Here is a 25,300-nt window from a genome sequence, read left to right as displayed (position 1 = left end):
AAGAATGGCCGCACCGAATTCTTTTAATCATCCGTATGGTGTGTCGGCAGCCGCCGCTGCCACTGCTGCCTCAACAAACGCAACAATACCACCCATTGAAGGTGCCAAGCAAAAAGGAGGTGCATCCACTATTCGACGTCTGGATTCTGCTGCGCCGAATAAACGCATTATGCCCGCAAATCAATATAATTCTCAAAATCAACAGCAATCACAACGTGAAGAAAACGCTTCACCGAAGCGCTCTATGCAGGTGGCTCAACGGCAACAACAACAATATAGTGACGTTATACAGAATGAGGATAATTTGGAGTATTTCATCAAGTTTCCCACACCAAATTATCGCAGCGATGCAATGGATACGGGCGATTCGGACTTTGTATTTGTATACAATGATTCAAATGTTCCTATTGTCATGTTGCTCGGTTGGGCCGGCTGCCAGGATCGTTACCTAATGAAATATTCGAAGATATATGAAGACCGTGGGTAAGTGATTCTTTAAAAATTCAAAAACATCTCAATATATAGTATACAGATGGGGAGATTTCATTTATTGCGTACTTGGAATGTCAAATATTCGTAATTTTATTGAGATTAAAGTTTGTTTATTTTTTTTTACCATATGTGTATTTCTTGTTGAGGTCTCATGTTCTCGATTACATACAAATATATGAAAACTTGATAATGATCAGGTAAAGCATACTGAAGAAACATTGATGCGAATCTGGAATTTTTTTTTTAATTGACGACAAGAATTTTAGTGTTGTTGGGAAAAAAGCTCCGAGACTCCGCGAGAACTACGGGCAGAAAGGAATAGTATAGGAAAGGATAAGATCTCCCACCTCCCTCCTGCCCCGCATATGTACATATATTACTAAACACACACTCGATGTCAGTACATAATAATTACATCAACTTATTTTGTTGGTGCCAATTTATTAATTGGCATAATTTTATTTGGCTTACCTTTCGAGTTTTATTTTATTTCATTTACAAAATTAATTTCCTTCTAGCTTAATTACCGTTCGTTATACGGCTCCGGTGGATACACTTTTTTGGAAGCGCACCGCAATGATTCCTATTGGTGAAAAAATACTGAAACTAATGTATGACATGAATTTCGATTCACATCCGGTGATTGTGCATATTTTCTCGAATGGCGGCGCTTACCTGTATCAACACATATCGTTAGCAATGCGTAAACATAAGACGCCCATACAAATACGTGGCATGATTTTTGATTCTGCACCTGGTGAGCGTCGCATTTTGGGTTTATATCGTGCTGTGACAGCTATTTATGGAAAAGAGCGGAAGAAATGCCATTCTGTAACAGCACTAATTATAACTTTGACTTTAAGCATTATGTGGTTTGTTGAGGTGAGTATGCAAAAAACGTGAACGAAGCATTTTTCTAGTTTAAATTACTGCAAATATTATGCTATAATGATTTATAAATTATAATATTTACTAGGAAACCTTTGCCGCTTTTAAAAGCTTGTTTTTCAAATCTGAACCGGTACAAACAAATCCCTTTAGCGATTTGAAAAACGAGGCCACACAGTTCCCACAATTGTTCGTGTATTCGAAGGGAGACGTAGTGATTCCTTATCAGGTACGTATTTCGCAACAATCTGCAAATAATAATAATTCTTTACAAATTTTTTTATGTAGGACATAGAAAAATTCATTAAAATTCGACAAGAGCGGGGTGTGGATGTATCAGCTGCATGTTTTGAAGATGCCGAACATGTAAAAATTTATACAAAATATCCGTCACAGTACATTCATTGCGTATGCTCATTTATCAATAATTGTTTATCACGGCCTTATAAGGGCGGTAATGGTTTGGAGACGGTCACTGACAGTGGCTCGCCAACCAGTTCGATTCGTTCTATACTGGGTGCTAATTCCTCTAAATATGATTAAAGAAAATATTATATGAACCGTTGTTTTTACGCGGATAAATTACTTAATTTCAACTATTTAGTTATCACGAGTGTGAAGTATTGATCGAAAGTAGTATCTGCAAGGATGAAGTATGTGTGAGCCGCTTACATACTTTTGCAATATTTTAATATTGTAAGTGCACAATAAAAAATAAATAATCTGCGTTACTACCTATAATTTTACTATATGATTATTTAAAGCAAAAAGCAAAAATATAGCTTTATTACTTTTTGATCACAAAAATATTATAGTTTATGTAGTAAACTTTTAAAATGTGATACTATAGGCGAAAACAAAAACAAATTATAGATTTGACACTTGTATGAGTGGATTTCAAATCTTTTATTCAAACACATATAATTAAATATTTTCCTATTTAATATAAATACTTACTTGCTTACTTACTGATCAAAAGTTATGTAAATGGCTTTAAGTAGTGAATGAATTTAAATAAATGCCTGTTCCGCAGGAAAAATTTTAGAGTGAATATATTTGCAGATGTGTAATCGTGTTTTAACAACTGACTTTCGGTATAACTTTTTAAATATGTAGATATGAATTCGAAATATAAATATATATACGTATATATAATTTTACTAGTGTTAACTAATCTTTACCTTGAAAGAAAGTTATCACTTGCAATGTTAATTAATCATTACAAAATAAATTAGTATATAAAAATACAAACGTTTCCTGGGGAGAATGTAAAGGAAGAAATATACCTTCTTTTGTGTTCCATTCACAATCGTTTCACTAGTAAGTTTTGTAGCGACGTGCAACCTTTTTATTACATATTCAATTCCAACCGGTGAAGGTAAACAAATATATTAGATCTAATATTAAAATTAAATTAAATAAATGGCTAAACATCATCCAGATTTAATCTTTTGTCGTAAGCAACCTGGAGTTGGTAAGTTTTAAATTTTTCATGATTTTAAGTTTTGTAATGTTCATTGAAATTTGTAGCTATTGGCCGATTATGCGAAAAATGTGATGGCAAATGTGTTATTTGTGATTCCTATGTTCGACCATGCACACTAGTACGTATTTGCGATGAATGTAATTATGGATCTTATCAGGGGCGTTGCGTTATTTGTGGCGGTCCAGGTGTTTCCGATGCTTACTATTGTAAAGAGTGTACAATACAGGAAAAAGACGTAAGTGTTCATACATTACATTTAATCTGCTATACAATAATAATTTTTTAGCGCGATGGTTGCCCCAAAATTGTGAACCTTGGAAGCTCTAAAACAGATCTGTTCTATGAAAGGAAAAAATATGGGTTTAAGCAAAAGTAAGTACCTACATCACATTTTTAATTTCTTTCTTCATTACTAACGTACTTTTTTATTTTCAGCTATTAGCATTGGATATTATATATACATACCTATATTTTATACTTTAATCCACAAAATATATAAATTGATAAAACCAACATATAATAAACCTCAAATCAAAGAGTAAAAATGTGAATTCATCTAAAATGATTACTATTTTATTTTTTATTTGAATGTATACAAGTTATGATTAGAGTAATAGTTTAATTTAAGTTTAATAATTTTATGCTTGCACAGCTTCGTCTCCACTCAGTGAATACTGTAAACAAAGCTTATCGAATTCCGTTGACTTCTTTTCTAAATCGGCAACAAATTCACTCTTTGGATGAAATTGTTTCAATTGTTCCCAATAGCGTGCAATCGTTTCGTGGGACTTTCCAGTCAAGTGGGCCAGCACCATCATGTTGATTAGTGTATCGTAATCATTGTGCTTTTTAGTCAAAGCATCACGTAAAACAGCTTCTGCTTCTTCATACCGTTCCAAACCCAAATGGACGACTGCCTGACCATTTAGAAGCAATGGTGTAGGATTGTGTTTTTCACAAAATTCTTGAAAAATGTGGAATGCATCTTGCATTTGCTCGGTGCCAAGGCTTAGCGCAATCCATGCTTGAGCCAGCTGAGTTAAGGTGGCATCATCCGAGATTTCTTGCATTTTAGCAACCAATTGCTTTGCCAAATCAATACGATTCAATCTCAATAAACATTGTACAGATAAAGCCATTGATTCAAGATTTGTTGAACCATGTAAAATTTTTAAGGCATTTTCAAATTGTCCATCATAACAATAGACAATTGCGGTGGCGATGTGCCAAATATTAGTTTCATCCTCTTCGCTAGCAACTTTATCAGTTAGCTTGTCAAGTATACTTTCAATTTTTGCAGGCTGTTCAAAGGCTTCATTCACATAACGTAATGCTAGCAACGCAGTATTGTTATTCTCCTTTATATCGGTTGCAATGAGGCGGCCAGAATCGATAGCCAAGTATGAGAGGTACATATAGGAGAGTAGCTCCGTTGTGGCAGTACCTTGTTCGGGAAGCACAAAGTTAATAGAGCCCATGAAATTTCCAATATAGTATTCATTTCGTGCGTAAAATAATGTAGAATTGGTGTCTTCTTCGTTTTGCACAGCTTTACTCATTCTGGTACTAATTGTTTTGAATATTAATGAAAATTTATTATTTTTCGGTGTTCAATTTAATCCCAAATGACGTGTAACAAAAACAATGTCAATGTAGTGTCAAATCAAATTCGCTATTCACAATCATGGCACATTTTAATACAGGGTGTATATTAATTTAGTTTTGCAGTATATATAGGCATATTCATATATGCATTATATACTTGTACAATATTAAGGGCAATATATTTTTAATCAATTAAATAAAAAAATTTAACCTAAGAGGATATTTGTAATTACAATTAACGAGATAATTCGAAATTTCCTCAGAAATTAGCTTTTGCTAAATTTACTGGATTTTAATCCTCATGTTTTTAGATAATTGTGAATGAAAATGAAACGATCAGAGCAAAGATGATGAAAATGATGTTTACAGAATTGTAATATTCTGCAAAAGGAGTACAATTCATTTTCCCCGACAACCCAGTCTTTTATAACCGGAACGGAAGTGGATTTATATCCGGCCAAGAATTATCAACTCGGTTTATGTCGCTACCGCAAAACAACATCAAGAGGAAAGGTCTCTGAAGGTATCACAATTGTCAACTTTTATTAAACAGATTTAAACGCGGCTTCTAAGTTTCACAGTATAAAAATTTTACGATAATTCGGAATGATAATGTAAACAGTATATTATAGCGTTAATGTAGTAGAATATTAAATACTAGATTTCAGTAAATAATTTTAAAATTAAATTTCTTTAATTTTTATATAATTTTACTTAAATGTTGCTGCACTAACTTTTAATTTCATTTTGTTTTGATTCTGAAATTTTCCATTCTACTTCGACCTTAGTTATTTACTACACTAAATTTTTTAATAAGTATGTATTTATCTCTGATCCTTTGACGGGCACATTTTCTATTATATCAAAATGATCATATCCCTCAAATATTTTAAATACGATTTCTAGACCAGTCTCACTTAATTTCTTTGCGAATGCTAGAGACTGTCCTTTAAATGTTTCACTGTCATTTTCCGCCACTAAAACGTGAATACGTAATTTTATTTGTTTCGCTAACTCGATGAATTCTTCATCCAGTTTCCAACAAATTGGTGAGAGTTCTTCGGCGCTTACTAAATCTAAGTTCAATATGTTCGCCGGATTAACGCTTGGCAAATTCCATAATTCACGTAAGTCAAAAACGCCACTGATCAAGAAAAACGACACGGTATTGTCAGCAAATGGTAATTTTAGTAAGCTGTTATTGAACAATAGCGTCATCATGTAGGCACCGGCTGAATGACCACTTATTGATATTTTACTGAAAAATGATATAACAAGTTATAAGTGAAAAAAATGTGAGCAAATTTTTTATTTTTAGATACCTGGCTTTGGTATCGCTTGCATATGCGTACAACCATTCAAAGAAGTGTTTTAATTGTTCGTTAAGTGTGGCGAGTGACACGGAGGGGCATAAATTGTAATCAACTGCAATTACACGAAAACCTTGTTCCACTAAAGGTTCTACGAAAGAACCAGAAGTACTATTATCCAATTCTTGCCAGTAGCCACCGTGTATATAAACGAAAATAGGTGTGCCTGTATACATACATATGTACATATAAGAAATGTAAGATTAATATAATTTACACAAATTTTCTTCGTATCATACCATTTTCCGTATCCTTATAATATATGTCTACAATTTGGTTATCTACTGTATTTATATTGGGATTAAAGCTCTTTCCATAAGAAACATCGCGGCGTACTTTATATTTTGCGCGTGCGGACTCAGTTTCTAAAAATAAAAATTTTGACTCTATATGTATTACAAGTATATGTATATTAAAAGCACCCACGTTTCGTTGTGACCTTTAAAAAATGCTCGATTACTGCTTTATCAGGCTCGCCGGCTTCTAAAAAACGCTTTGAATTCTTTGTGGGTGAATATTCCTTATTCAAATCAATTTCGTTTCCCTCACCACCAACATTTATTGCATACATTTCTAATTGTTACACAAACTACCGTCTCTACTTAATAATGCTCTTAAAATTTCTGAAGTCTTTAATGAAGCCTTATCAATCTAAGCATATATGCATACTTATGTGTAGATTCACAGATCACTGACACAAATCTCAAGAACGATAGAGTGCATGTTTGGTGCAAATTTACTACATACACATAGTTGTAGTCTAAGCATATATACACATATCTACATATCAACACCTAAAGTGCAAAATAACGTAACACCACTTTTCATAAGTTTACAAGTGAAGTAAAAACGATATAATAGAAACCACTCATATTGAAACAAAATGTATGTTTTGGTTATAAAATGGTTAGATATTGGATATATTGGTCAACGGAAGCTTAAAAGTTTATGATACATATGTATATATAATATGATGTAGTGAATCGTAAACAATAGTAACTAAATTTCGAATTTTTTGATGGTACGTTGTTTTGCATTTTGTATGTTTGTATGTATGTATGTTAGTATGTATGTATGTAGGTTCTTTGCCAGACAGACGCTAATCTCAAGAACGATAGAATGCATGTACGGAGCAAATTTACTACTTACACATTGTTGGTGCGGCCACATACATACATACATATGTATATTTTTCGTTTCATATCGGTTTTTGCATTATTTGTTCAAATTTGGCGACAATTTTTTTTTTTACTTTGATACCCTACATAGGGTATGCAGTGCATATAAAAATGATCGGTGTGATCAGCTGAGTAGATTTAGCCGTGTCCGTCTGTATTTATGCAAACTAGTCCCTCATTTTTTAGATATTGAACTGAAATTTGTGCACATCGTTTTCTCACCCGATCGTTTGCCCAAACCGCCAATATCAGACCTCTATATGATATAGCTGCAAAACAAACTGACTGCTCAAAATTAAGTGCTCGTAGGGAAAAATTTTTTATTTGACTATACATATGTATGTATAATATATCTTCAAGAAATTTTGCACAGATTATTGTCCAGTGCAACCCTATAATCTCCGAACAAATTCTACAGTTCCGACCACTGGGGATGGAAGTTTTTTTGGATTCCCTTTCACGTAGTAAGAAATGCACCTGTCAATGCTGTTATAGGTACAGTTGAAGTAAATGTTGTTTCTTGTTTTCATTGCAAATAATTCAGATTTGCTATTGAAAAGAAACACAGTTTAAATATCTATATTGTATATATAAATTCTTAAAATTTATTGCCGTTTAGTGTTTGAAATAATTACGCATACGATCAAATGTGCTTAGGCCTAAAGAGATTTTAAAAAATATATGCATTCTAATATACATATTAATTATAACTAATATATGTTAGACACATTAAAGTATATAGTAGATTATGTTTGACGTACAAATAATTTGTAGTTATATTTAGACATAGAGAACACATTTACTTAACACTTGTACGCTCTGCACCTGCATTCTCACTGCATATTATTTTAATGTTTTTGTTTTTTTTTTTTTAATTTATGATTAATTACTTAAATTTCTACGTTAATTTACAATTTACAGTTAAATGATAAATTTTTTGTTATTGTTATAATAGAATGTGCATAATTGCCAAATTTAATTTTTTAGTGCCTACGCGCAATATAAAGATGGATGTGTCAAATGTCAACTAGCAAAGTGTTACCACAGGGTATATCTTTTACATAACCACACCGCACATGATCGGTACTATATTGCTATGAAAAAGTATAATGGAAATACCAAATGCAAAATTGAGTACGTTTGAATTCCGCAAAAATATATTTTTTTGCTCAGGCCTATCACGAAAACAGCTTAATTAATTCAAGTAAATAAATATGTCACGATTTCTTTATAAAAAAAATTGTTTAACAAAAGTATACGTATGTATGTATATGTGTGATCCTAAAGTCTATTTACAACCTACATATATGTATAAGTATAGGGCTCCGAAAGAGATATTTAGCTACTTTCGCACAAAAAAGCAATTCGAGTTGCAAGGTATGGCAAAAGTACATATTCAAATGAATTAATAAAAGTTGAATTAATTAAGATAGCAAGTTTTTGGAGTTATGTTTAGTTAAGTTGTTCTTAAAAATTTTACATTATTGTACAAATCGGCTAAGTTAGATTTCTACATGAGAGTAGCGCTGTAAACTATTTGGTTTGCAAATTAAATAAATTAATTTCACCTTAATGTTAAACAATAGCTATGCTACTATGCCCTCTATATACACACACACACAATATATTTAGTAGCTTTTGTGCAGACAACTTAGGTAAGTTGTTGCAACGCTTTCAGCCATAACTACGATTCCTCATCGGAAATTACTATTTCTGCCACTGTGCGCTGCCGTTTTATTTCTTTCATAGTTGTATTTGGGGTTTGCATTTTCGTCTGCACCGTAGTGCGATTTGTCGTCATTCTATCTATACTACTGTCTTCACTATCCATAATATTTACATTTTTTAAGCTGGAAACGGAAACAATTTTTATAGTTGCTGCTTGTGCTATAGCTGTAGGATTATTGGCGTTGCTTTGTGTGACACCAAGCTTTGTACGCCCATTTGCTATGGCTATCGTCGTTTGTCTGCCATCAATGTCCTTTGCTGCCGTAGTAGACTTGAGGGTGACCTTTTGTTGATCGTTGGATAATGGATCTGCAGTCTTTTGTCTCACCAAATTGTTATTTACAGTATAATTTGTTTGTATTGCCGCGCTGCTTTCTTTATCAGTTTTTGTAACTGTGACAGCTTTTTGTGTGTTCACCAAATCTGTTTTAGCTACAGTTTTCGTTTTTGTGCTCGCCGAATTATCAGTTGATGAAAGTTCGGTTGAAGTTTTGTTAACTGGTGTTTTAGCATCTTCCTCAACTCTTTCTTTCGTTTCTTCTGTGGAACTGTTTATAACAATTTCAATATCTGATTCAACGTCTGACAGTATACCATTAGCTAGTTTCTCTACATCGGCCTCTAAATCACTACCATTCACTTGTTCTTCATCGTCCTCCTCATCTTCATCATCATCATCATCTTCTTCATCAGTATCTAATGTATCATCGTTGTCTTTTCTCCTATCATTATTACTTCCAATATCGCCACTTTCGTTTTTGTGTTTGCTTTTCCGCAACGCCGCAATTTTCGCCGCATTGGCACTGGTACTAGCAACCGCATCGTCATCCTCAGCATTATCTTCATTTGTTACTTTTGCAACTTTTGCCTGACGTGCTTCCTTTAATTCCTCCTTGATCATATCTTGTTCGCGCGCATATCTGTATATATATAAAAAAAATACATAGTTTATAATATACTTTGAGGTTATTGTATAGAAAAATACAAAATATTCAACTTACTTTTCAATCACGTCACTAATGCGTGTGCGTTTCTTCTGATTCTCACTTAGTTTTGCTTGCAGCGACGCATCAATGGTGGCCGGATCCTTTTCGTGTGCTGTAAAATGTGTTACGGTCTCATAGAGATCAGTTTTACGACGCGACTGCAACAACTTTCCAACCTTTACGAAGGCATCGTGCGCTTTACAAAAAAAAAACAAAAATAATAATTAAAAGTAATATAAAAAATCCGTGAGGTATTTCTTTCCAACTTTTTAAAGTATATAATAAACATTAACACAAGTATTACACTGCTTACGGCTGCAACACCGACGGGCACTCACCGATGCGCTTCATTTCGAAATTTGCCAAAGCATAATCATACTGTCGATTGCAGTGCTCGAGCATACGAAGCACGTCGAAATAGTCAGGAAACTCCTTCGTGCGATTTATGTACGCCTGCAATGTCTTATTGAACTGCGTATACGTTGTGCCATTAAAATGTATGGGCTTTTTTACCAAACGATGTGCATTCTTGCTCTCACCGGTAAGATCACAAATTTTCTCGTATATCTAGAGATTACAAATAAAAAAATAATAGTTATTATTATTTATTAAATTATGTGATTTCAAAAAACAAAAACGTTAACTTCGGCAGCAGCTGTAATACCCGTCATAAATAAAAATAGTGTTAATGTAAGAAATCGATTTTGATAGGTTGTTGTTGTTGCCACGGGTACCTAATTCATGTTAGGATGGTAAAAATTCGCTAAGTTGCCGTCGAAGTCATCCAAGGGCAGGCCTAAGATATGTGCTGTTTTGTCAGGGTTGGACAATAGGACGATGGGTGTCAGATGAGTGGGGTTGGTGCGGCATGCAAACAGGTGGCCAGTGTCATGCGGAGACTCATTGCACGCAAGACATATATCGGGGTCTATTCTGGATAAATAGGAGTTGAACCTGCTACGGTATTCAGAACAAAGCTACGCAAGAGTCACTATCGTTTCTCGCAGCAACTCGAGCTCTTCGTCTGCAATGGGTGGTGGTTTGACTCCAAGCACGTCATTCGCTGAAAGGGAGTCGGTGAAGGTGTTCATGGCCGTACTGTGAATGGCGATCAATGCTTGTCGGAAGTGAGTTGCGTCCGAAGACTTGTCGGTCGGTTTCGAGCGGTCAGTTTGCAATGCAACTATAAGCTATAGTGGTCTGACCTAAACATTTTGCTCGGAGATTGTAGTGCTGCCTTATACAATAATCAGTGCAAAATTTCCTTGAGATACCTTTTCAAATGAAAAGTTTTCCATACAAGGACTTGAGTTTGATTGGTCAGTATGGTAGTTATATGCTATAGTTGTCCGATCAAATTTCGTGGTAAAAAGTTAACTAACTCTACCTAGCAATACATTTTACTTCATACCTGACATGCGCGTTTTTTGAAACGTTCCACTTGCAGATAACTGGAATCTTCTTCATCCCAATCCACCTCAGCAGATTCTAATACCTCAATACGCTTTGTTAGTATATACAATGCTTTATTCAACTTCTTGATCTGCTCATCGGTATGTTTATTGCCAGTACTGCTAATGTCATCAACAGGTGGTCCATTGTCCTCGCCGCCAACAGCAGTGTCTTTTTCTTTATCCTTCTCACCACTTGGACTATCACTTTTCTCTTCGTCTTTTATCAACGCCGGCAGTAATGTTTCCTTATTCTTACTACGTACTTTCAGCTCATCAACTATTGTCTTTAGGTGTAAATATACTAAATCCGGTTCTTTTTGTATATTTGTTATAACCGTACGTAAGTTCTTGCCAAAGCCCTTAGAACGCACGAAATCGGGATGTACGTTATAATAATATTTAATTAATTTCGTTTTGACAAGCTTTTCCATATCCGCCGATGTGTCCGCTTCGCGGCACACCTTTAACAACTCCTCATAATCACTGGTGAGCGGCAGTCGCTCTTCAGTCGTTTTGCCACTTTTTTCATTAGCAATCGGAGTTGTACATTTAGCAGGTTGTTGTTGTATTTTAGCTTCACCGTTGGAAATTGAAGTGTTGGACTTATTTTTCAACGATTTTGTTTGTGTTGGTGATATAGTTGGTGAAATTGTAATAATTTCATTGCGACGCGAAGTGTTTGTCTTTTCAGGTGATTCTGTTAAGTCTATTTTCAGTGGAAAAGTAGATTTAATAAAAGTGGTTTTTGCTGTAGTCTCTGGCGCTTTAGAAGTTTTTAATAATTGCGTCTTTGTCGCATTTTTAACTGGTTCCACAGACGTCGTTTTAGTATTGCTCGTATGTGGCAATAGTTCTAATACTAAATCATCATCTTTAAAATTTTTAGCGGCTGTGGTTGTTGTAGCGGCGCGTTTTAGCCATGCTTCGTCGTTTTTACGTAATAATGTTGTCGGCTTAACACGACGAACACCTCCTGCTTGTGCATTTGTAGAAGCCGGTGTTGTTGTAATTGAGGCTGAAGCTGTAGTGATGCCCAACGTTACTAGCGACGTGGCCGGTGTGATTGCTATTGGAACTACAGGTGCTGCCGAAGTTTTGACTTTTGGTGGATAATTTAACAAACTATTGCTATTTGCTTTGTTAATCGTTGGACTGATTTGTGTGGCAAGACTATTTACATATGCGATGCGTGGTCCGGAACATGATTGTTGCAATGCGACTGGTGTGGCTAATAAACTAGCTGCGGATGCCGAAGCTGTCGATGTCGCCGTTAGATTTACACTAACAACATTGTTATTGCTATTTTTTGGTGGTAACATAATTTTAAAGTTATTATTAATATTTTTATTATTATTGCTAGTATTGCTGCTGTTGTTCGTATTGTTGTTGATGTTTGTATTAATGCTGGTGGCCAATTGTGTGCGCGCCGCTGTAACCGATGTGGACGGCGGCAAACTACATGTTGTATGCATCAATTTTGGGCTGAACAACTGATGGTCACTGAACGTTGTAGCCGCACTATGTGGTGGGGTGGCTAGCAATTGAAGCGGTGGTGTTGCGCCAGCTGCCATCGATTGCACGGACGAGATTAATGGCATCAGCGTAGTATTTGATGTGGAAGTTGTTGTAATGTTGCTAGGACCGATCGTAGCCGGTGGTGTACTTATTTTTCGCACTTGTGAATCAAGTTTCAGCGTATGCTGTTGTTTTTGCAGTTGCAATTTTGGCGGATTATGCTGCTGCTGTTTTGATTTCTGCAACTTTGGTGGCTGTGGTTGTTGCTGGGGTGGCATTTGCAATTGTTGGGTAGGTGACGATGCTGTCGATAAGCGCTTACGTAGCACAGACGGTGATGGCTGTAGTTGCGGTAATTGTGATAAATGTGGTAATTGTTGTTGCTGCTGCTGCTGTTTGCTCGCAACCTGCTGTTGTTGTGGGTGTTGTTTTATGTTTAGCGTTTGTGTTAAATGCCTTGGTGGCGTGGGTGTTTGTCTTTCTTTCAAACTGGTTATTGCAGTATTTGCATTAATTTTTAAAAGACTTGTCGCTGCAGTCTTTGACAAAATTAATTTACTGGTTGCAGCTACTGTTTCCGCCGAAATTTTTGCTGCTGTCTCAGTAATATTAGACACAGTAATTCGGCCAACAGAATTGCTGTTAGTAATATTGGATGAACCAACATCAACAGGACTGCGTCGGGTGATTGTTATGCCGCTGGGAATTGGACGTGGTTTTGTTTTTTTATGTTTTAGTTGATTTGTTGCCACATTTGCAGAACATTTTGTAGCCGTTCCCTTTATGGGTGTTATCGTGGCTGGAATTGATGGAGCAATAAACGCTTTTTTTGTTGGCACCTAAGAGAAAAAATGTTATTAAATAATCATCAGAGAAATCCATAGCATAAAAATATATTACACATGTATGAACAATTTGGGCGAAATTCCTAACTTTACTAATGACAGTCGAAAACTATAATTTTTAAATTGAAAATTATATTATTAATTAATTTTTTTGTGTATAAACTACATACATATTTAAGATATTGACAATATTTTTTTGGTAAACGCAATTTAAGTTACATACATACATATGTGGATATATTGCCTTACACCACCCAGTTGTCTCAAATTACTTCAGCCTTTGCTTACTCGCCCACTTACAACCAAAAACATCAAAAATAAAAGGCGGGAAAATTTAAGTGGAGACTTGTCGTGGAGCAAAACAAAACATCGCATCGGTAGCGTAAACACTACCTACCGACTGCGCAGTCGGTGTTGATTGATAAAATAGAGGCGCCAAAGTTAACTGCAGTAGCAGAACGAATGTAAACATACCATCATGTGCTTCACAACAGAAAAACTTTTACACGTTATAAACAATAAATTTTGAGCACTGCTGTACGTAACTTCGATTGCTGTAGAGGTGTTGGCAGGTATGAATTGCGCATTAATTCGTTATTGTTATATATTATATGAATATAAAAAGCATGATGAACTATAATTAATCATATACACATGCCATTGAGTATAATAAACGATGAGAAAAGACAAAGCTGATATAATTTTGATATTTCGTTCTTACTAATTATAAAAGCAATAAAATATGCATTCTACTTGTATTGCACATCGATGAAACCTGCAATATTGTTAGAAGATAACTGCAGAGTTTGATACACCACACGTCCTTTTGGTATATGTATGTATGTAACTTAATATTGAAATAAAGAGTGGATATAATTTTAAAACTTTAGTTCCCATATATTTTTGTGAATGTGCAAGTTGAAAATAATAAACAACCACAAATATGTAAACAAACATTTGTCAACTGTTTGTCATCTTTCATTGAATTCGCCGCGTTTGCGTGAGCCCTCACAACTAAACACACAATTTACGAAGTCATGTGCAACCCTGGCATATCATTACCACTATAGTACCGCGAAAGACGACTATTAATCTAACACCACTTTCAAGAATTTTAACTATTTGCTGGCGCGTATTGGCGATCTGTGTATGTATATGTGTATTTGACTGGTTCGCCTATTTCAGTAATGTTCTTCGTTCGCTCAACTATTCATCATCATCGTTCCGATTGTTGGTATTCGCATGCAATCGGGGAAACTGAAGTCTCCAATATGAACTTCGCTACTACACCTTGTAGAGTTTAATATACCTTTAAATTGAGCAAGTATAAACCTTGCGCACACATAAACATATCTCTATTTAATAAACACATGTAATATGCCCTGCTGACCATTATTTCTGCAGGCGAATTATACTGAGCACAATGCACGTCAACGACGCCGACTACTATTGACTGTAGTTGCGCTTATTAGCCATACAATTATAGCGCCAACTCAAAACACACACAGAAAAATGTGCCATCGGTAGCATAGATCCAACACCAAACGACAGACAACTCGTCAAATAATTGGCCTTACCGAATACAAATTAAAAATGTATTCATAGTTTCACAGTTTGTCAGTATAATACTCGTACTACTTTTATCGCCCTCTTTTTTATTTACACTCAATTGCCATTTTACCTCATCTTCGTCCGAGGAATCCAATACAATCACAGAACTCATTTTTTCACTGCGAATATTCCTCTTTTTCACATGAGGCTGCCTGTTAGTCGCCCCTACACTTCTTTCTATATCAAAGTTTACAGCGCGCAAAATTACTCAAATTTGGTACTTCACAGCCACGCTCACATAATTAAACAATAAATATGTCTACGTGATCTACTGGTTGAAGGGAATTCTAATTGTTTTACACAAAAAAAAACAAATGAATAAATGGCCCGGCGCACTTTAATAGCACTGCAACTTGAGAATATCCACATTCGACGGCGAATAATTGACTACTTGTGCAATAATTCATATGTCGCAAGTTAAATGTGATTTTCGCCGTGCTGCCTTCTATTGTATTGTGGTCGTTTTGTTTTCTTCTTGATTTTTTCCCGAAGAAAATGAACAAAATTCGATGTTTTCGATTGGAATAACACATTTTGTGACATTTTGATGTTGTTGTTCGCCGCAACTGTAACAGATATTCGCCGCCAAATGAGAGTCAATTGAGCCCGCAAACCACCTCTCTGAGGAATATCTGAATAAAAGCGAATTGTACGCATGGCGAATATGGGTGGTTGGCGTATTTACTACTTGAAAGGTGTGAGGCAGAATTGTGTGACATTTGAAATTTAAAAGACATTTCGAAAAGCATACATGGTTGCTTTTAACTATTTTCATTTTATAAATAAGTACGAAAAATTACAAATTTCTTTATTGTTTTTGCACAACAACAAATTAAGGTAAACTTCTTTAAAGTTTCACAAACTTCAAAACATTTTTTCTGCTGTTGAGTGTAAAAAATCGAAATTGGAAACTTTATTGAAGAAAATTTTTTTAAGCATTGAATTTCTTGTCGAATTAGATTTTAACCCAAAATAGCTACTATTAAAACAACCACCTATTATATACATTTAGATGAGCTGATCGGAGCGTTAAGTTTTATTTCCGCAAGATTAGTTAAATATACCACATATTCTTGATCACTATGTGGAAAATACAATTATTTATTTATTGTGGTGTTTGTATTTGGTTTCTGGCAGTTTTTACTATTTTTCCCAAGAAACCAAATATGAGAGAAGCGTTGTTTAAACAGAGACAAACTGTGAAAAAAGAAATTAATTCCTTACGTTCATTCAATCTGTCAGTTTCAGTTGGCAGCAAGGATCCAATCCGCAATGTGATTGTCACAAGGTGGTTGTCGGGTTCCAGCCGTCTTGTTAAATATTTCCATCGTGCTCCGGGATACTATCAACATTTTTCACCATTATATAATTCAAAATATCAAATTATACGTACTTCACCAGAAATATCAGACGCATTGAAGTTTTTAAAGCAATTATTACGATGTGATTACAATAACACTGATTTGCTTTTGAAGATGGCTAAAAAACATTTTACATTCTATTCGCTTTATGGACATCAACGGAAGCTGTGCAGAAAATATCCCTTGCATTGCTGGAACAAAGATTTCCTGGCAGAAGTATGCAAAATGTATCCGTTTTTAACAATGGTTGTGTATAAGATGCTGCTGAAAGATATTGGGCAAATGTTAAATGATAAAAGGTAAGCAATTTGTTTATTATTTAAACCATTACTTTGGTCGTTATAAAATATTATATATATTTTGTTTAAGATTTTAAAACCTTTTTTGAAGCTAATGTTTTTGTGTTAGCAACTTCAGTTGCTGTAGAATTTATTCAAACTAATTTTAAATATAGTACACATTTGTTTGACTTTAATAATGTATGAAGTTTGAACTCAAATCTAAAGAATTCAAAATTGACATATTTTAACTATATTGGTTGTGGTAATTTATTGAGATTTTCGCTGCATACGACTTCACATGCCAGTCACTGTTGTGGTTATTTATTTTTTACATTATTATTTATATTTATTTTAATTTTAATATCAAATTTTATAAAATATAAAAATGTAAATTTCCAATCAGATTAATGCAACACTGTGCTCTATTGAGTATAGAAGACCTACCACATCTTTTAAATTTTTGAACCATATCAAAATCAGCTAAAACACTTTTTCTTTGCTTTCTAAGAAATTCATAAAATATTCCTAAAGAAAGTATGCACTCTGTAATAAAAATTAAATTTATTACTAACGCTCCTTAATTTAAGCATTGCATTGCATTATTCATGAAATCAAACTTAATATTCTTAACATCTGGTAGCCTTTTACTCTGTTTACATTTGACAGCTGTCGGGGATATAAATAAAGGGAAAAGAAAATGTAAAAAGCTAACATAATGAAGAAGCCGAATGGAGTTCTTCTTGTTATTGGTTTGCTCTTGAGTCGAATAGTTTAATATCACGGAGTTTTATGTAGGACTATAAATTATAAAAGTGTTTTAATTTACTTGGGGTAACATATATAGATCGTGTGTGTGCTATTGCAATAATATTTTGAAATTAAATTTTTAGGATGCCGCTACACCTACGGATCAAGTGAAAACGGGGATATGCTTTTTGTTTAATGTGTAAACGCAATAATTTATCAAGTATCATTATGCGAAGTGTTGTTCTATTTACATTAGTACGTGAGTGTGAAAGTTATTAAGCACTTGAAAAATTTATATAAATGTTTGAATGGGAAATATGCATGAATACTTTGCATATCCATTGATTACATATATGTATGTATAAGAAAAAAGTAATTATTAGTTTGCGTTAAAAAGGTGAATTTTGTAATAGTAAAAAGTGTTTGCTGTTGAATAACGGTCCACAATATTTTAAGTTTTGTGTGCATGCATTACTAAGATTACGCGTCAAGCTTTGTGCCTTTGGAAGTCGAATGTCTAAAACAGATTCAACAACTATTTCATTACTTACTGGAGCATCTGTGGATAGCGTCAGCAGGACACGCGCTCAGCAACGCATCAGCCTAACAACAAAACGACGAAAAATGTCACGTCGCGCTAATCTGATAGGCATTTGTGGCGTTAGCAGTCTGTGCATATTATTGCTGATAGCGACAACCCAACATCGACCTGCCTCTATGACCATATCTAACGGCATGTCCGTTGGCGTTGGTGACATATCAGGCGTACAGACCGGTTATGTCGATCGGCATCATGTGGGCACTGCGAGCGTAGCATATAATATGACTGCTACAATAGCGGATGTCCTGGCGGCGCAACGCTCGAAGATTCTAACCGAAATGGAAAACTTCGAATATCCACAAGGACGTTTTGGTGTCGATGCGGAAAAATTATCTGATATGACACCTGAAACAAACGGTACACCGGTACGAAGTGTTATCATAACAACTTGGCGTTCGGGCTCAACATTCTTGGGAGACATATTGAATGCCATGCCAGGCAATTTTTACCATTACGAACCGCTACTATCATTTGGTATTAATCAAGTACGCGATCCATCGGGGGGCAGCGAAGCGTTACATATGTTACGACATTTGCTTCATTGTAACTACACAGATATGCAGGAGTATCTTGAGTACGGTAAAGAACATTCGTATCTGTTTGAACATAATGAACGTTTATGGAGTGTATGCAAAGAGTTTCCCCACTATTGTTGGCGACCAAAATTTCTCTCACCCACATGTAAACTTTTTCCCATGCAAAGCATGAAAGTGGTGCGTTTACGATTATCGTTGGCGAAAGCATTACTTGATGACAAAAGGTAAGTGCTTATTTAATTTTACTCTGTACAAAATATGCATAGAAAATTATGTATGTATATGGTTTTTTGAAGTAACAAAATTAAAATACACCAAAGTGTTCTAAATTTAATTTTTTATAAATATTTTATGGTATTTAAAAGAGGGTAATAAATATTAGTATTAATGCTAAACAAAAAATGCTGATAAATACGTTTAAACACAAAAATAAAAATAAATTAACTATTGCAGAGTAGCAATTTAATCGATAAATTAATCTGGTTTTTCGCTCCAAATCGTATTTCAATATGCGTCAACCAATGCTGTGTAGATCCTCCATTGACTCGCCGCACACTCTTCCACAATTCTTTGTTGTAAACCAAAGTGTCAGCAAAGTTCTTTGCAGAAAGAAAAAAAGAAAATAAATGAACACTCACAAAAAAAAAAAAGTTTGTGCGCCCGTCACAATGAGGCAATGAAACGTAACAGTAAAAAAGTAGAGCAAATATTGTGAGACACTGAGACACCTAACTAACACAATGACGTTGGTAACGTTAGTGGACATTCAAGTGGGCCACCAGCGTTGACAGCAGCCAAGCAGTCTATTATTAACAAAAATATGACTACTACAACATACTCGATATTACTTCTGTACAAAAAGATGCTCATATAAGACAATTTCCTTTTTGTGCAACTGTTTGCAGATTTATACCACGAATTTGCATCTTGTCGATTAATTTCATTGTGTTTTAGTGACATTATAAAGAAAAACTGCTTTAGAAATAAGCTTAATAGTTAATGTTTTGTTAATTTTAAAGACATTTGTCTTATATTACAATGAAAGCTCTATAAAACGAACGCTCGGACATCTCCATTAACCGTGCACATTGGTCCGTCCAAACAATTTTTGATGCTTATTAAGAACAATCTATTAAGCGTACCACTCTATTAACAAGACAGAAAGGTTGGTCCTGCTTATGGAAGACTTTACTATGTTTGGTATGTTGGGGCTCTTGGAGTTAAGTACGCGTTAAACCTGGCTTCACAACATTTCCTAGTTATTTTAACTATAACATATAATATATTTTGATTCAAAAACAAAATATTACAATTGCTATGTCTTCTAAATTGTCCATACTCTGTACTTAAGTATTTCCTCACTGACGGGTCAGAAGACTTAGCGAAAAGAAAATGGGTGCAATTAAGATCTGGTCGCGAGGTATTGAATATTCTTATTGGATTGCACCAAAGTTTCAAGTTCTTATGTACATACTTATGTATGTCTGTATGGTTGTGTAGGTATTGTCATTTACACATTCCTACAGTAACGGCACTTACTGTAATAACTCACCACTAGAGTAGGTTCTTAAATTACAAATGCGGTTTTGCTTGGTTGGTTAGTTGGCTTGCTTGTTTATTAGACACCACCTTAGAGCCGCCCGAGTTATGCATAACTATACGCAAAACACGAATATATAACTGGACATGCACATATGTATGTACATACATACATATTGTTAAAGGTGTTTAGTGACCCGATTTGTTTTGCTTTGAGAAACTAAAGCAAAAACAATGCGTAATAAGGTGCAAAATAATATTAATGTGAAAACTCTTTCAAATGTAGAGACATACATTTTCACATTCTTATATGTATTTATATACATACAGTTGCGAGAAAAATAATAGCAGTCCCTTGAAGGACATACTATCTACCACTGTAGTTTTACTATTTTTAAGTGTTTTCATTTTTTCTTTTGCTAAAGCGTTTACTAACACTAATATTCGCAGTTAGTCATGTTCGAATAACGGTAGGTTGGCATCATATTTTGATATTTTAATTTCACTGACGCTAAGTGGTTTGATAAAAAATCTGATAAGTGCAGGTAAAACTTATAAAGAAGTACAGAAATTACTATGTTGTTCTGCAAAAATGATTTCCAATGCTCTTAAATACCAAAAATCATCTGAAACACGTGGGCGTAAAAGGATTTTATCAGCATCCCTGGAGAAACGCATAGTAAGGACTAGCAGAGCCAATCCATCAAAGGCAGCTACACAAATTAAAGATGAGTTAAATCTGCCATGTGGAGTCCATACAGTCAGACGATGTTTAAGAGATAATAATTTGTATGCTCGGAGCCCCCGCAAAGTTCCTCTTTTGAAGAAAAATCACATTGACAAAAGACTAAAGTTTGCACACGATCACTTGTTGTGGCCACTCCAAAAGTGGCGAAATATTCTTTGGACCGATGAAAGCAAAATTGTTCTCTATGGTGGGAAAGGATCAAGGGAATATGTGAGACGTCCACCTAATAAAGAATATGATCCAAGGTATACTAGGAAAACCCTTAAACATGGTGGATCATCTATTATGGTATGGGCATGTTTTTCCTATCATGGTGTTGGTCCGATACGGCTCATTGAAAAAATAATGGATCAATACCTGTATGTGAATATTTTGCAAACTAACATGCTTCCTTATGCCGAAGACAGTATGCCACTGAAATGGATCATGCAACAAGACAATGATCCAAAACATACTAGTAAAGTGGCAAAAGAATGGTTTCGAGAGAATAGGATTGAGGTTATGGAGTGGCCAGCTCAATCGCCAGACCTCAATCCAATTGAGAACTTATGGACTGATCTAAAGAAAGCCGTTTGGGATGAAAAACCAACAAATAACAAGGATTTGTGGGAAGTAGTTCAAAAGGCATGGTATAACATTCCATTGGAAAGATGTCGTCGCCTTGTGGACTCCATGAAGGACAGATGTGTTGCAGTCATAAAAAATAATGGCAATGCAACTAAATATTAATGTGATCAATAAAATTAAATATCAATTACCATTTATTTTTGCCGTAATTACCTCTAAGTTATAATAAACTGAAAAACTGCTATTTTTTTGCTCCATTAATTTATGTACTTGGTTAAAAAAAAAATTTTAATAAATAAAATATCAACTTAACTTAAATTTATTGTGTGCAGAAACTTTTCTTTACGTTGTGGTAAAACCCCCTGTGAATACGAAGTACCAATTTTGTAATGTAAAATATGTACCAACAGTTTTCGAAACATGGGGTGGGCACTGCTATTAAAAATCTCGCAGGTGTACATATGTACTATATGTACATATTTATAAAAAAGTTAAAAAAGGGAAACACATTTTCGCATCAAACTAGGCGACATAAAAGCGCTTGTATTATATAAATTGTGATGATTTTATGGAACATATTCTAATTTTAAAATACCAGAACCAAACGGTCGTCAGGCGTGACCCAATTCCGTTTTCCGCTATAAAAATAACAACAACCCAACTATGTTCACGTAACAGTTGAGTAACGGTGTAACCGGAGCGGATGCGAATTTATAATATTTCCGGTTACGACTGTCACTTCAGCAATATTTTCCAGAATTACGAAAAGTTCATATACTATTTCAAAATCACATAACAAGAACAAATAAAATTTTCCAAAAATAAATTTCAAATTTCTAATCCGAAATAGTAGATCGAAAAATAATTTTTTAATCCCAAAAATCATATAAAAAAATAAAAGCCATATTTTTTATCTTCAATACAGCACTGGTCTGAAAAAATTTTAATCCCAGGAATACATGCCAAAGCAATACAAAAATAATTGATTTAATTCAAAATAGTAAGGTTTTTATATTAATGAATATTTTGTTGTTGCCCCTAATGTATTAAAAATAAAATTGAATAAACATTTGTATTTTTTTAATCCCGCATACCTTATAAAAAAATTAAAATGAAAAATTTTAGTTCCACGTTTGTACATACATACACACCTGCTCAAAATAATAGTTACACAATACTTTTTCAAGTAAAGCTCATCAGTAATAAGTTTTATTTAAATTTTTAAGAAAAACGAAAACGTACTAATATTTTTCAAATATTTACAAGCTAAATTAAATAAACTTCATTTAAAAAAATAGCAAAACAAAGAAATGTAGATCCAAAAACATTCCATAGCTAAAATAAACTTGCTCAAAAAATAGGTACACTTTTAATAAGACAATTATTTTGGAAAAACAAATTATTATAAAACAGTTTCTTTGTATATTTAACATTACTTAGCTAATAGCCAGTATATCCACCATTATTTTGGATTAATTTATTTATTCGTTTGGACATACTACTGATTAAAGCCTGACAGGTTTCTTTAGGTATCTCATACCAAGTTTTTTGTATGCACTTCCATAATTGGTCTTTGTTAGAGAAAGATTGACTCGCCAATTTTTTTTTTTTAGTTCTCCCCATAGGTTTTCTATTGGATTTAAGTCCGGGGATTGGCTTGGTCACTTCAAAACGTTAACATTATTGTCCTCAAAATATTTTTTAACCGGTTTGGAGGTATGTTTTGAGTCATTATCTTGCTCATATACCCAACGTAATGGTAAGTTTTCTTCAGCATAGGTTATCATGACATTTTCAAGTATTTTCTTGTACTCCAACGCTGTCATTTTGTTAGTTGTCGGGTATATAAGACCTACTCCATACCAAGAAAAACATCCCCACACCATGACGTTTCCACCTCCGTGCTTCACAGTTTTTTTATGAATCGAACGTGAAACTCCTTTCCTTTTGGACGACGCACAATCCTCTCACAGTCGTTTCCAAAAAAAATTTATTTTCGTTTCATCGCTCCATAAGATGTTTCTCCACTTTTTTGCTCCCATAGGGTCCTGACCAATCTGAATGATTTCTTGCAAAGTTTAACCCCATATCTAAATTTTTTGATTGCACTAATGGCACATTCCTGGCTATTTGTCCTGGTAGCTTGGTCTTTTGCAAACGCCTGCGAACTGTTTGAGCACTTACTACATTTCTAATTTCTGCTGCTATCACCTTCGACGACTTGAATGGGTCCCTTTTACAAATAGTTACAATGTGGCGATCAAGAACTGTACTCGTTTTTCGTGGCCTTCCACGAGTCTCTCTGCAAGATTTTCGCTCTAAAGCATTTTTAATAAAATTAAGAGACCTTTCCATTAATTTCCCAATTTCCCGAAGCGATTTTCCTTGCTTTCTGAGGTTTGAAACCAGCCGGGCTTCCTCAACAGTGCAATGTGCCTTCCGACCCATTTGATTAAAAAATAATTTAATTTATCTTCAGCATTTTGAGCTTTAATGAAAGAAAACTTACCAATCCAGATAAAAAACTTGAAAACCTGGATAAAATTAACTTTGTTTTCACAAAAAGCTAAGTTCACTTCTGTGTAACTATTATTTTGAGCAAGTTTTTTTTCTGAGTATTCACGCAAAACTGAAATACACATTATCTCGGGGATTCACATGCTTCATTCTCTTAGAAAGGGCAATGGCATATTATCTTAATTAAACTTACAGCATAAATTGTCTCAAAAAGCCCATAAAAAGTTTTTTAAACTATTGAGAGTACTAAGTTTTATAGTGTAACTATTATTTTGAGCAGGTGTGTATGTACATATGTTCTAATTAAGAATTAAAAAATAATAATTTGTTTTAGGATTACAATTTTTTTTTGCGTTTGCGTACTTTATTCAAATCAAAAAATAATTATCCAATTTTAAATTTTTAGTCCCAGACATTTTGAATTAAAAAATAATAACCTATTTTTTAAACCAAATTTTTTTAATTAAAAGTTCCTAACCCTGTTGCTAGATATTTAAATTCTTCCTTTTTATTCTTTTCATTCCAGCTTTTGATTTTAAAATATTTTTATTTATTTATTTAATTAAAAAAATATTTATTTTAATTTAATTCAGATTTTGAGAATAAAAATAAGATTTAAATTTTTTATTTCGTTTTTGGGGTTAAAAGTAAAATTTAAAATTTTTATTTAAAATTTTTAAATTTTAAACTTACAATTTTAATTTCGACTTTGGACTTAAAAATAAAATTTTTAAAATAATTCTAAATTTTTGAATTCAAAATTTCGCAAGCGTAGTTGTCTATATTTAGGAAACGTTGCAAATTTTCAATTTTTAATTAATATTTTGATCAATTTTCAATTGATTTTTAATCCAAAAATTCGCAAAACTGGTTATCTATGATATGGACCAGTTGTCCAATCGTTCGGAAAAGTAAAGGAAGAAAATTATTCTTTTGTTATCTTTTTTAAGGCACAAACTACTTTCTGTTTCAGCTACGATGTAAAAAAAAAACAACTAGTAATGCGGATATAAAAACTCCAATCTGAATCAAAATCGAATGCGCAGACGGTTAACTTAATTAAATTACTTCTCATAGTATATTATGTCCTTACAAGGTTTTGCCAAAAACAATTGCCACATTCTTGCTCAAATGTATGTATGTATATGTATGTACATACATATGTATGTATATAGTTATGCTTATATTGCGATAACAAAAAAAATCAGTAAGGAAGAGAATTTGAAAAATCAATATGACTTCTTC

At 33.9% G+C, this 25,300-nt stretch overlaps 6 protein-coding genes across 9 annotated transcripts in view; 3 read left to right on the top strand and 3 right to left on the bottom strand.

Moving 5' to 3' along the window:
• The first annotated feature begins 4 nt into the window (after positions 1–4).
• On the top strand, positions 5–2,431 carry LOC126754171 (transmembrane protein 53). The gene is made up of 4 exons (XM_050466125.1): positions 5–483; positions 1,011–1,374; positions 1,469–1,609; positions 1,669–2,431. The coding sequence occupies exons 1-4, from the start codon at positions 5–7 to the stop codon at positions 1,921–1,923; spliced, it is 1,239 nt and encodes a 412-aa protein (XP_050322082.1). The 3' UTR covers positions 1,924–2,431.
• An 86-nt stretch (positions 2,432–2,517) lies between these two features.
• On the top strand, positions 2,518–3,428 carry LOC126754175 (PHD finger-like domain-containing protein 5A). Its single transcript, XM_050466128.1, has 4 exons — positions 2,518–2,854; positions 2,911–3,101; positions 3,153–3,238; positions 3,302–3,428. The coding sequence occupies exons 1-4, from the start codon at positions 2,803–2,805 to the stop codon at positions 3,306–3,308; spliced, it is 336 nt and encodes a 111-aa protein (XP_050322085.1). The 5' UTR covers positions 2,518–2,802; the 3' UTR covers positions 3,309–3,428.
• Positions 3,418–4,525, bottom strand: LOC126754174 (coatomer subunit epsilon). Its single transcript, XM_050466127.1, has one exon. It carries the CDS (start codon positions 4,423–4,425, stop codon positions 3,505–3,507), a length of 921 nt encoding a protein of 306 aa, XP_050322084.1. The 5' UTR covers positions 4,426–4,525; the 3' UTR covers positions 3,418–3,504.
• A 512-nt stretch (positions 4,526–5,037) lies between these two features.
• On the bottom strand, positions 5,038–7,508 carry LOC126752106 (kynurenine formamidase). The gene is made up of 4 exons (XM_050462670.1): positions 6,268–7,508; positions 6,081–6,206; positions 5,794–6,007; positions 5,038–5,729 (listed from the first exon to the last, which is right to left on the bottom strand). Exons 1-4 carry the CDS (start codon positions 6,410–6,412, stop codon positions 5,267–5,269), a joined length of 948 nt encoding a protein of 315 aa, XP_050318627.1. The 5' UTR covers positions 6,413–7,508; the 3' UTR covers positions 5,038–5,266.
• An 85-nt stretch (positions 7,509–7,593) lies between these two features.
• On the bottom strand, positions 7,594–15,743 carry LOC126752104 (daxx-like protein). Of its 2 annotated transcripts, none has more exons than XM_050462668.1 (5): positions 15,229–15,743; positions 11,145–13,541; positions 10,072–10,300; positions 9,749–9,929; positions 7,594–9,667 (listed from the first exon to the last, which is right to left on the bottom strand). In XM_050462668.1, exons 1-5 carry the CDS (start codon positions 15,268–15,270, stop codon positions 8,704–8,706), a joined length of 3,813 nt encoding a protein of 1,270 aa, XP_050318625.1. In that variant the 5' UTR covers positions 15,271–15,743; the 3' UTR covers positions 7,594–8,703. The 2 variants fall into 2 exon arrangements, with proteins under 2 accessions (XP_050318625.1, XP_050318626.1); XM_050462669.1 differs by lacking the exon at positions 15,229–15,743 and adding an exon at positions 14,938–15,127.
• Positions 15,744–17,523: 1,780 nt separating this feature from the next.
• LOC126753244 (carbohydrate sulfotransferase 4) overlaps positions 17,524–25,300 on the top strand; it is an 87,574-nt gene continuing 79,797 nt past the window's right edge. Inside the window, exons 1-2 of one of the 3 annotated variants that reach the window (XM_050464507.1) lie at positions 17,524–17,591; positions 17,691–18,908. In XM_050464507.1, coding sequence (XP_050320464.1) covers positions 18,061–18,908 — 848 coding nt within the window. In that variant the 5' untranslated portion in view covers positions 17,524–17,591; positions 17,691–18,060. Of the gene's footprint in view, positions 18,909–25,300 lie in introns of all 3 variants that reach the window. The other 2 variants (XM_050464505.1, XM_050464506.1) reach the window with 2 other exon arrangements.

Source organism: Bactrocera neohumeralis, chromosome 3 (genome assembly GCF_024586455.1).
Source record: "Bactrocera neohumeralis isolate Rockhampton chromosome 3, APGP_CSIRO_Bneo_wtdbg2-racon-allhic-juicebox.fasta_v2, whole genome shotgun sequence".
Taxonomy (NCBI): domain Eukaryota; kingdom Metazoa; phylum Arthropoda; class Insecta; order Diptera; family Tephritidae; genus Bactrocera; species Bactrocera neohumeralis.
The sequence above is the reverse complement of the archived record's forward strand: the minus strand, read 5'-3'. Positions and strand labels throughout refer to the sequence as shown.

What these genes read in the sequence shown, in the direction of transcription:
- LOC126754171 (XM_050466125.1), top strand. Translation starts at nt 5, where the DNA reads ATGGCCGCACCGAATTCTTTTAATCATCCGTATGGTGTGTCGGCAGCC. An exon ending in GCATTATGTGGTTTGTTGAG is followed by an intron (nt 1,375 to 1,468) that starts GTGAGTATGCAA and finishes AATATTTACTAG; the next exon opens with GAAACCTTTGCCGCTTTTAA. An exon ending in ACGTAGTGATTCCTTATCAG is followed by an intron (nt 1,610 to 1,668) that starts GTACGTATTTCG and finishes TTTTTTATGTAG; the next exon opens with GACATAGAAAAATTCATTAA.
- LOC126754175 (XM_050466128.1), top strand. Translation starts at nt 2,803, where the DNA reads ATGGCTAAACATCATCCAGATTTAATCTTTTGTCGTAAGCAACCTGGA. An exon ending in TCGTAAGCAACCTGGAGTTG is followed by an intron (nt 2,855 to 2,910) that starts GTAAGTTTTAAA and finishes TGAAATTTGTAG; the next exon opens with CTATTGGCCGATTATGCGAA. An exon ending in GTACAATACAGGAAAAAGAC is followed by an intron (nt 3,102 to 3,152) that starts GTAAGTGTTCAT and finishes ATAATTTTTTAG; the next exon opens with CGCGATGGTTGCCCCAAAAT.
- LOC126754174 (XM_050466127.1), bottom strand. Translation starts at nt 4,425, where the DNA reads ATGAGTAAAGCTGTGCAAAACGAAGAAGACACCAATTCTACATTATTT.
- LOC126752106 (XM_050462670.1), bottom strand. Translation starts at nt 6,412, where the DNA reads ATGTATGCAATAAATGTTGGTGGTGAGGGAAACGAAATTGATTTGAAT. An exon ending in TTATAAGGATACGGAAAATG is followed by an intron (nt 6,008 to 6,080) that starts GTATGATACGAA and finishes GTATGTATACAG; the next exon opens with GCACACCTATTTTCGTTTAT. An exon ending in GCAAGCGATACCAAAGCCAG is followed by an intron (nt 5,730 to 5,793) that starts GTATCTAAAAAT and finishes ATCATTTTTCAG; the next exon opens with TAAAATATCAATAAGTGGTC.
- LOC126752104 (XM_050462668.1), bottom strand. Translation starts at nt 15,270, where the DNA reads ATGAGTTCTGTGATTGTATTGGATTCCTCGGACGAAGATGAG. An exon ending in ATTCCTCGGACGAAGATGAG is followed by an intron (nt 13,542 to 15,228) that starts GTAAAATGGCAA and finishes TTTTTCTCTTAG; the next exon opens with GTGCCAACAAAAAAAGCGTT. An exon ending in ATTAGTGACGTGATTGAAAA is followed by an intron (nt 9,668 to 9,748) that starts GTAAGTTGAATA and finishes ATATATATACAG; the next exon opens with ATATGCGCGCGAACAAGATA.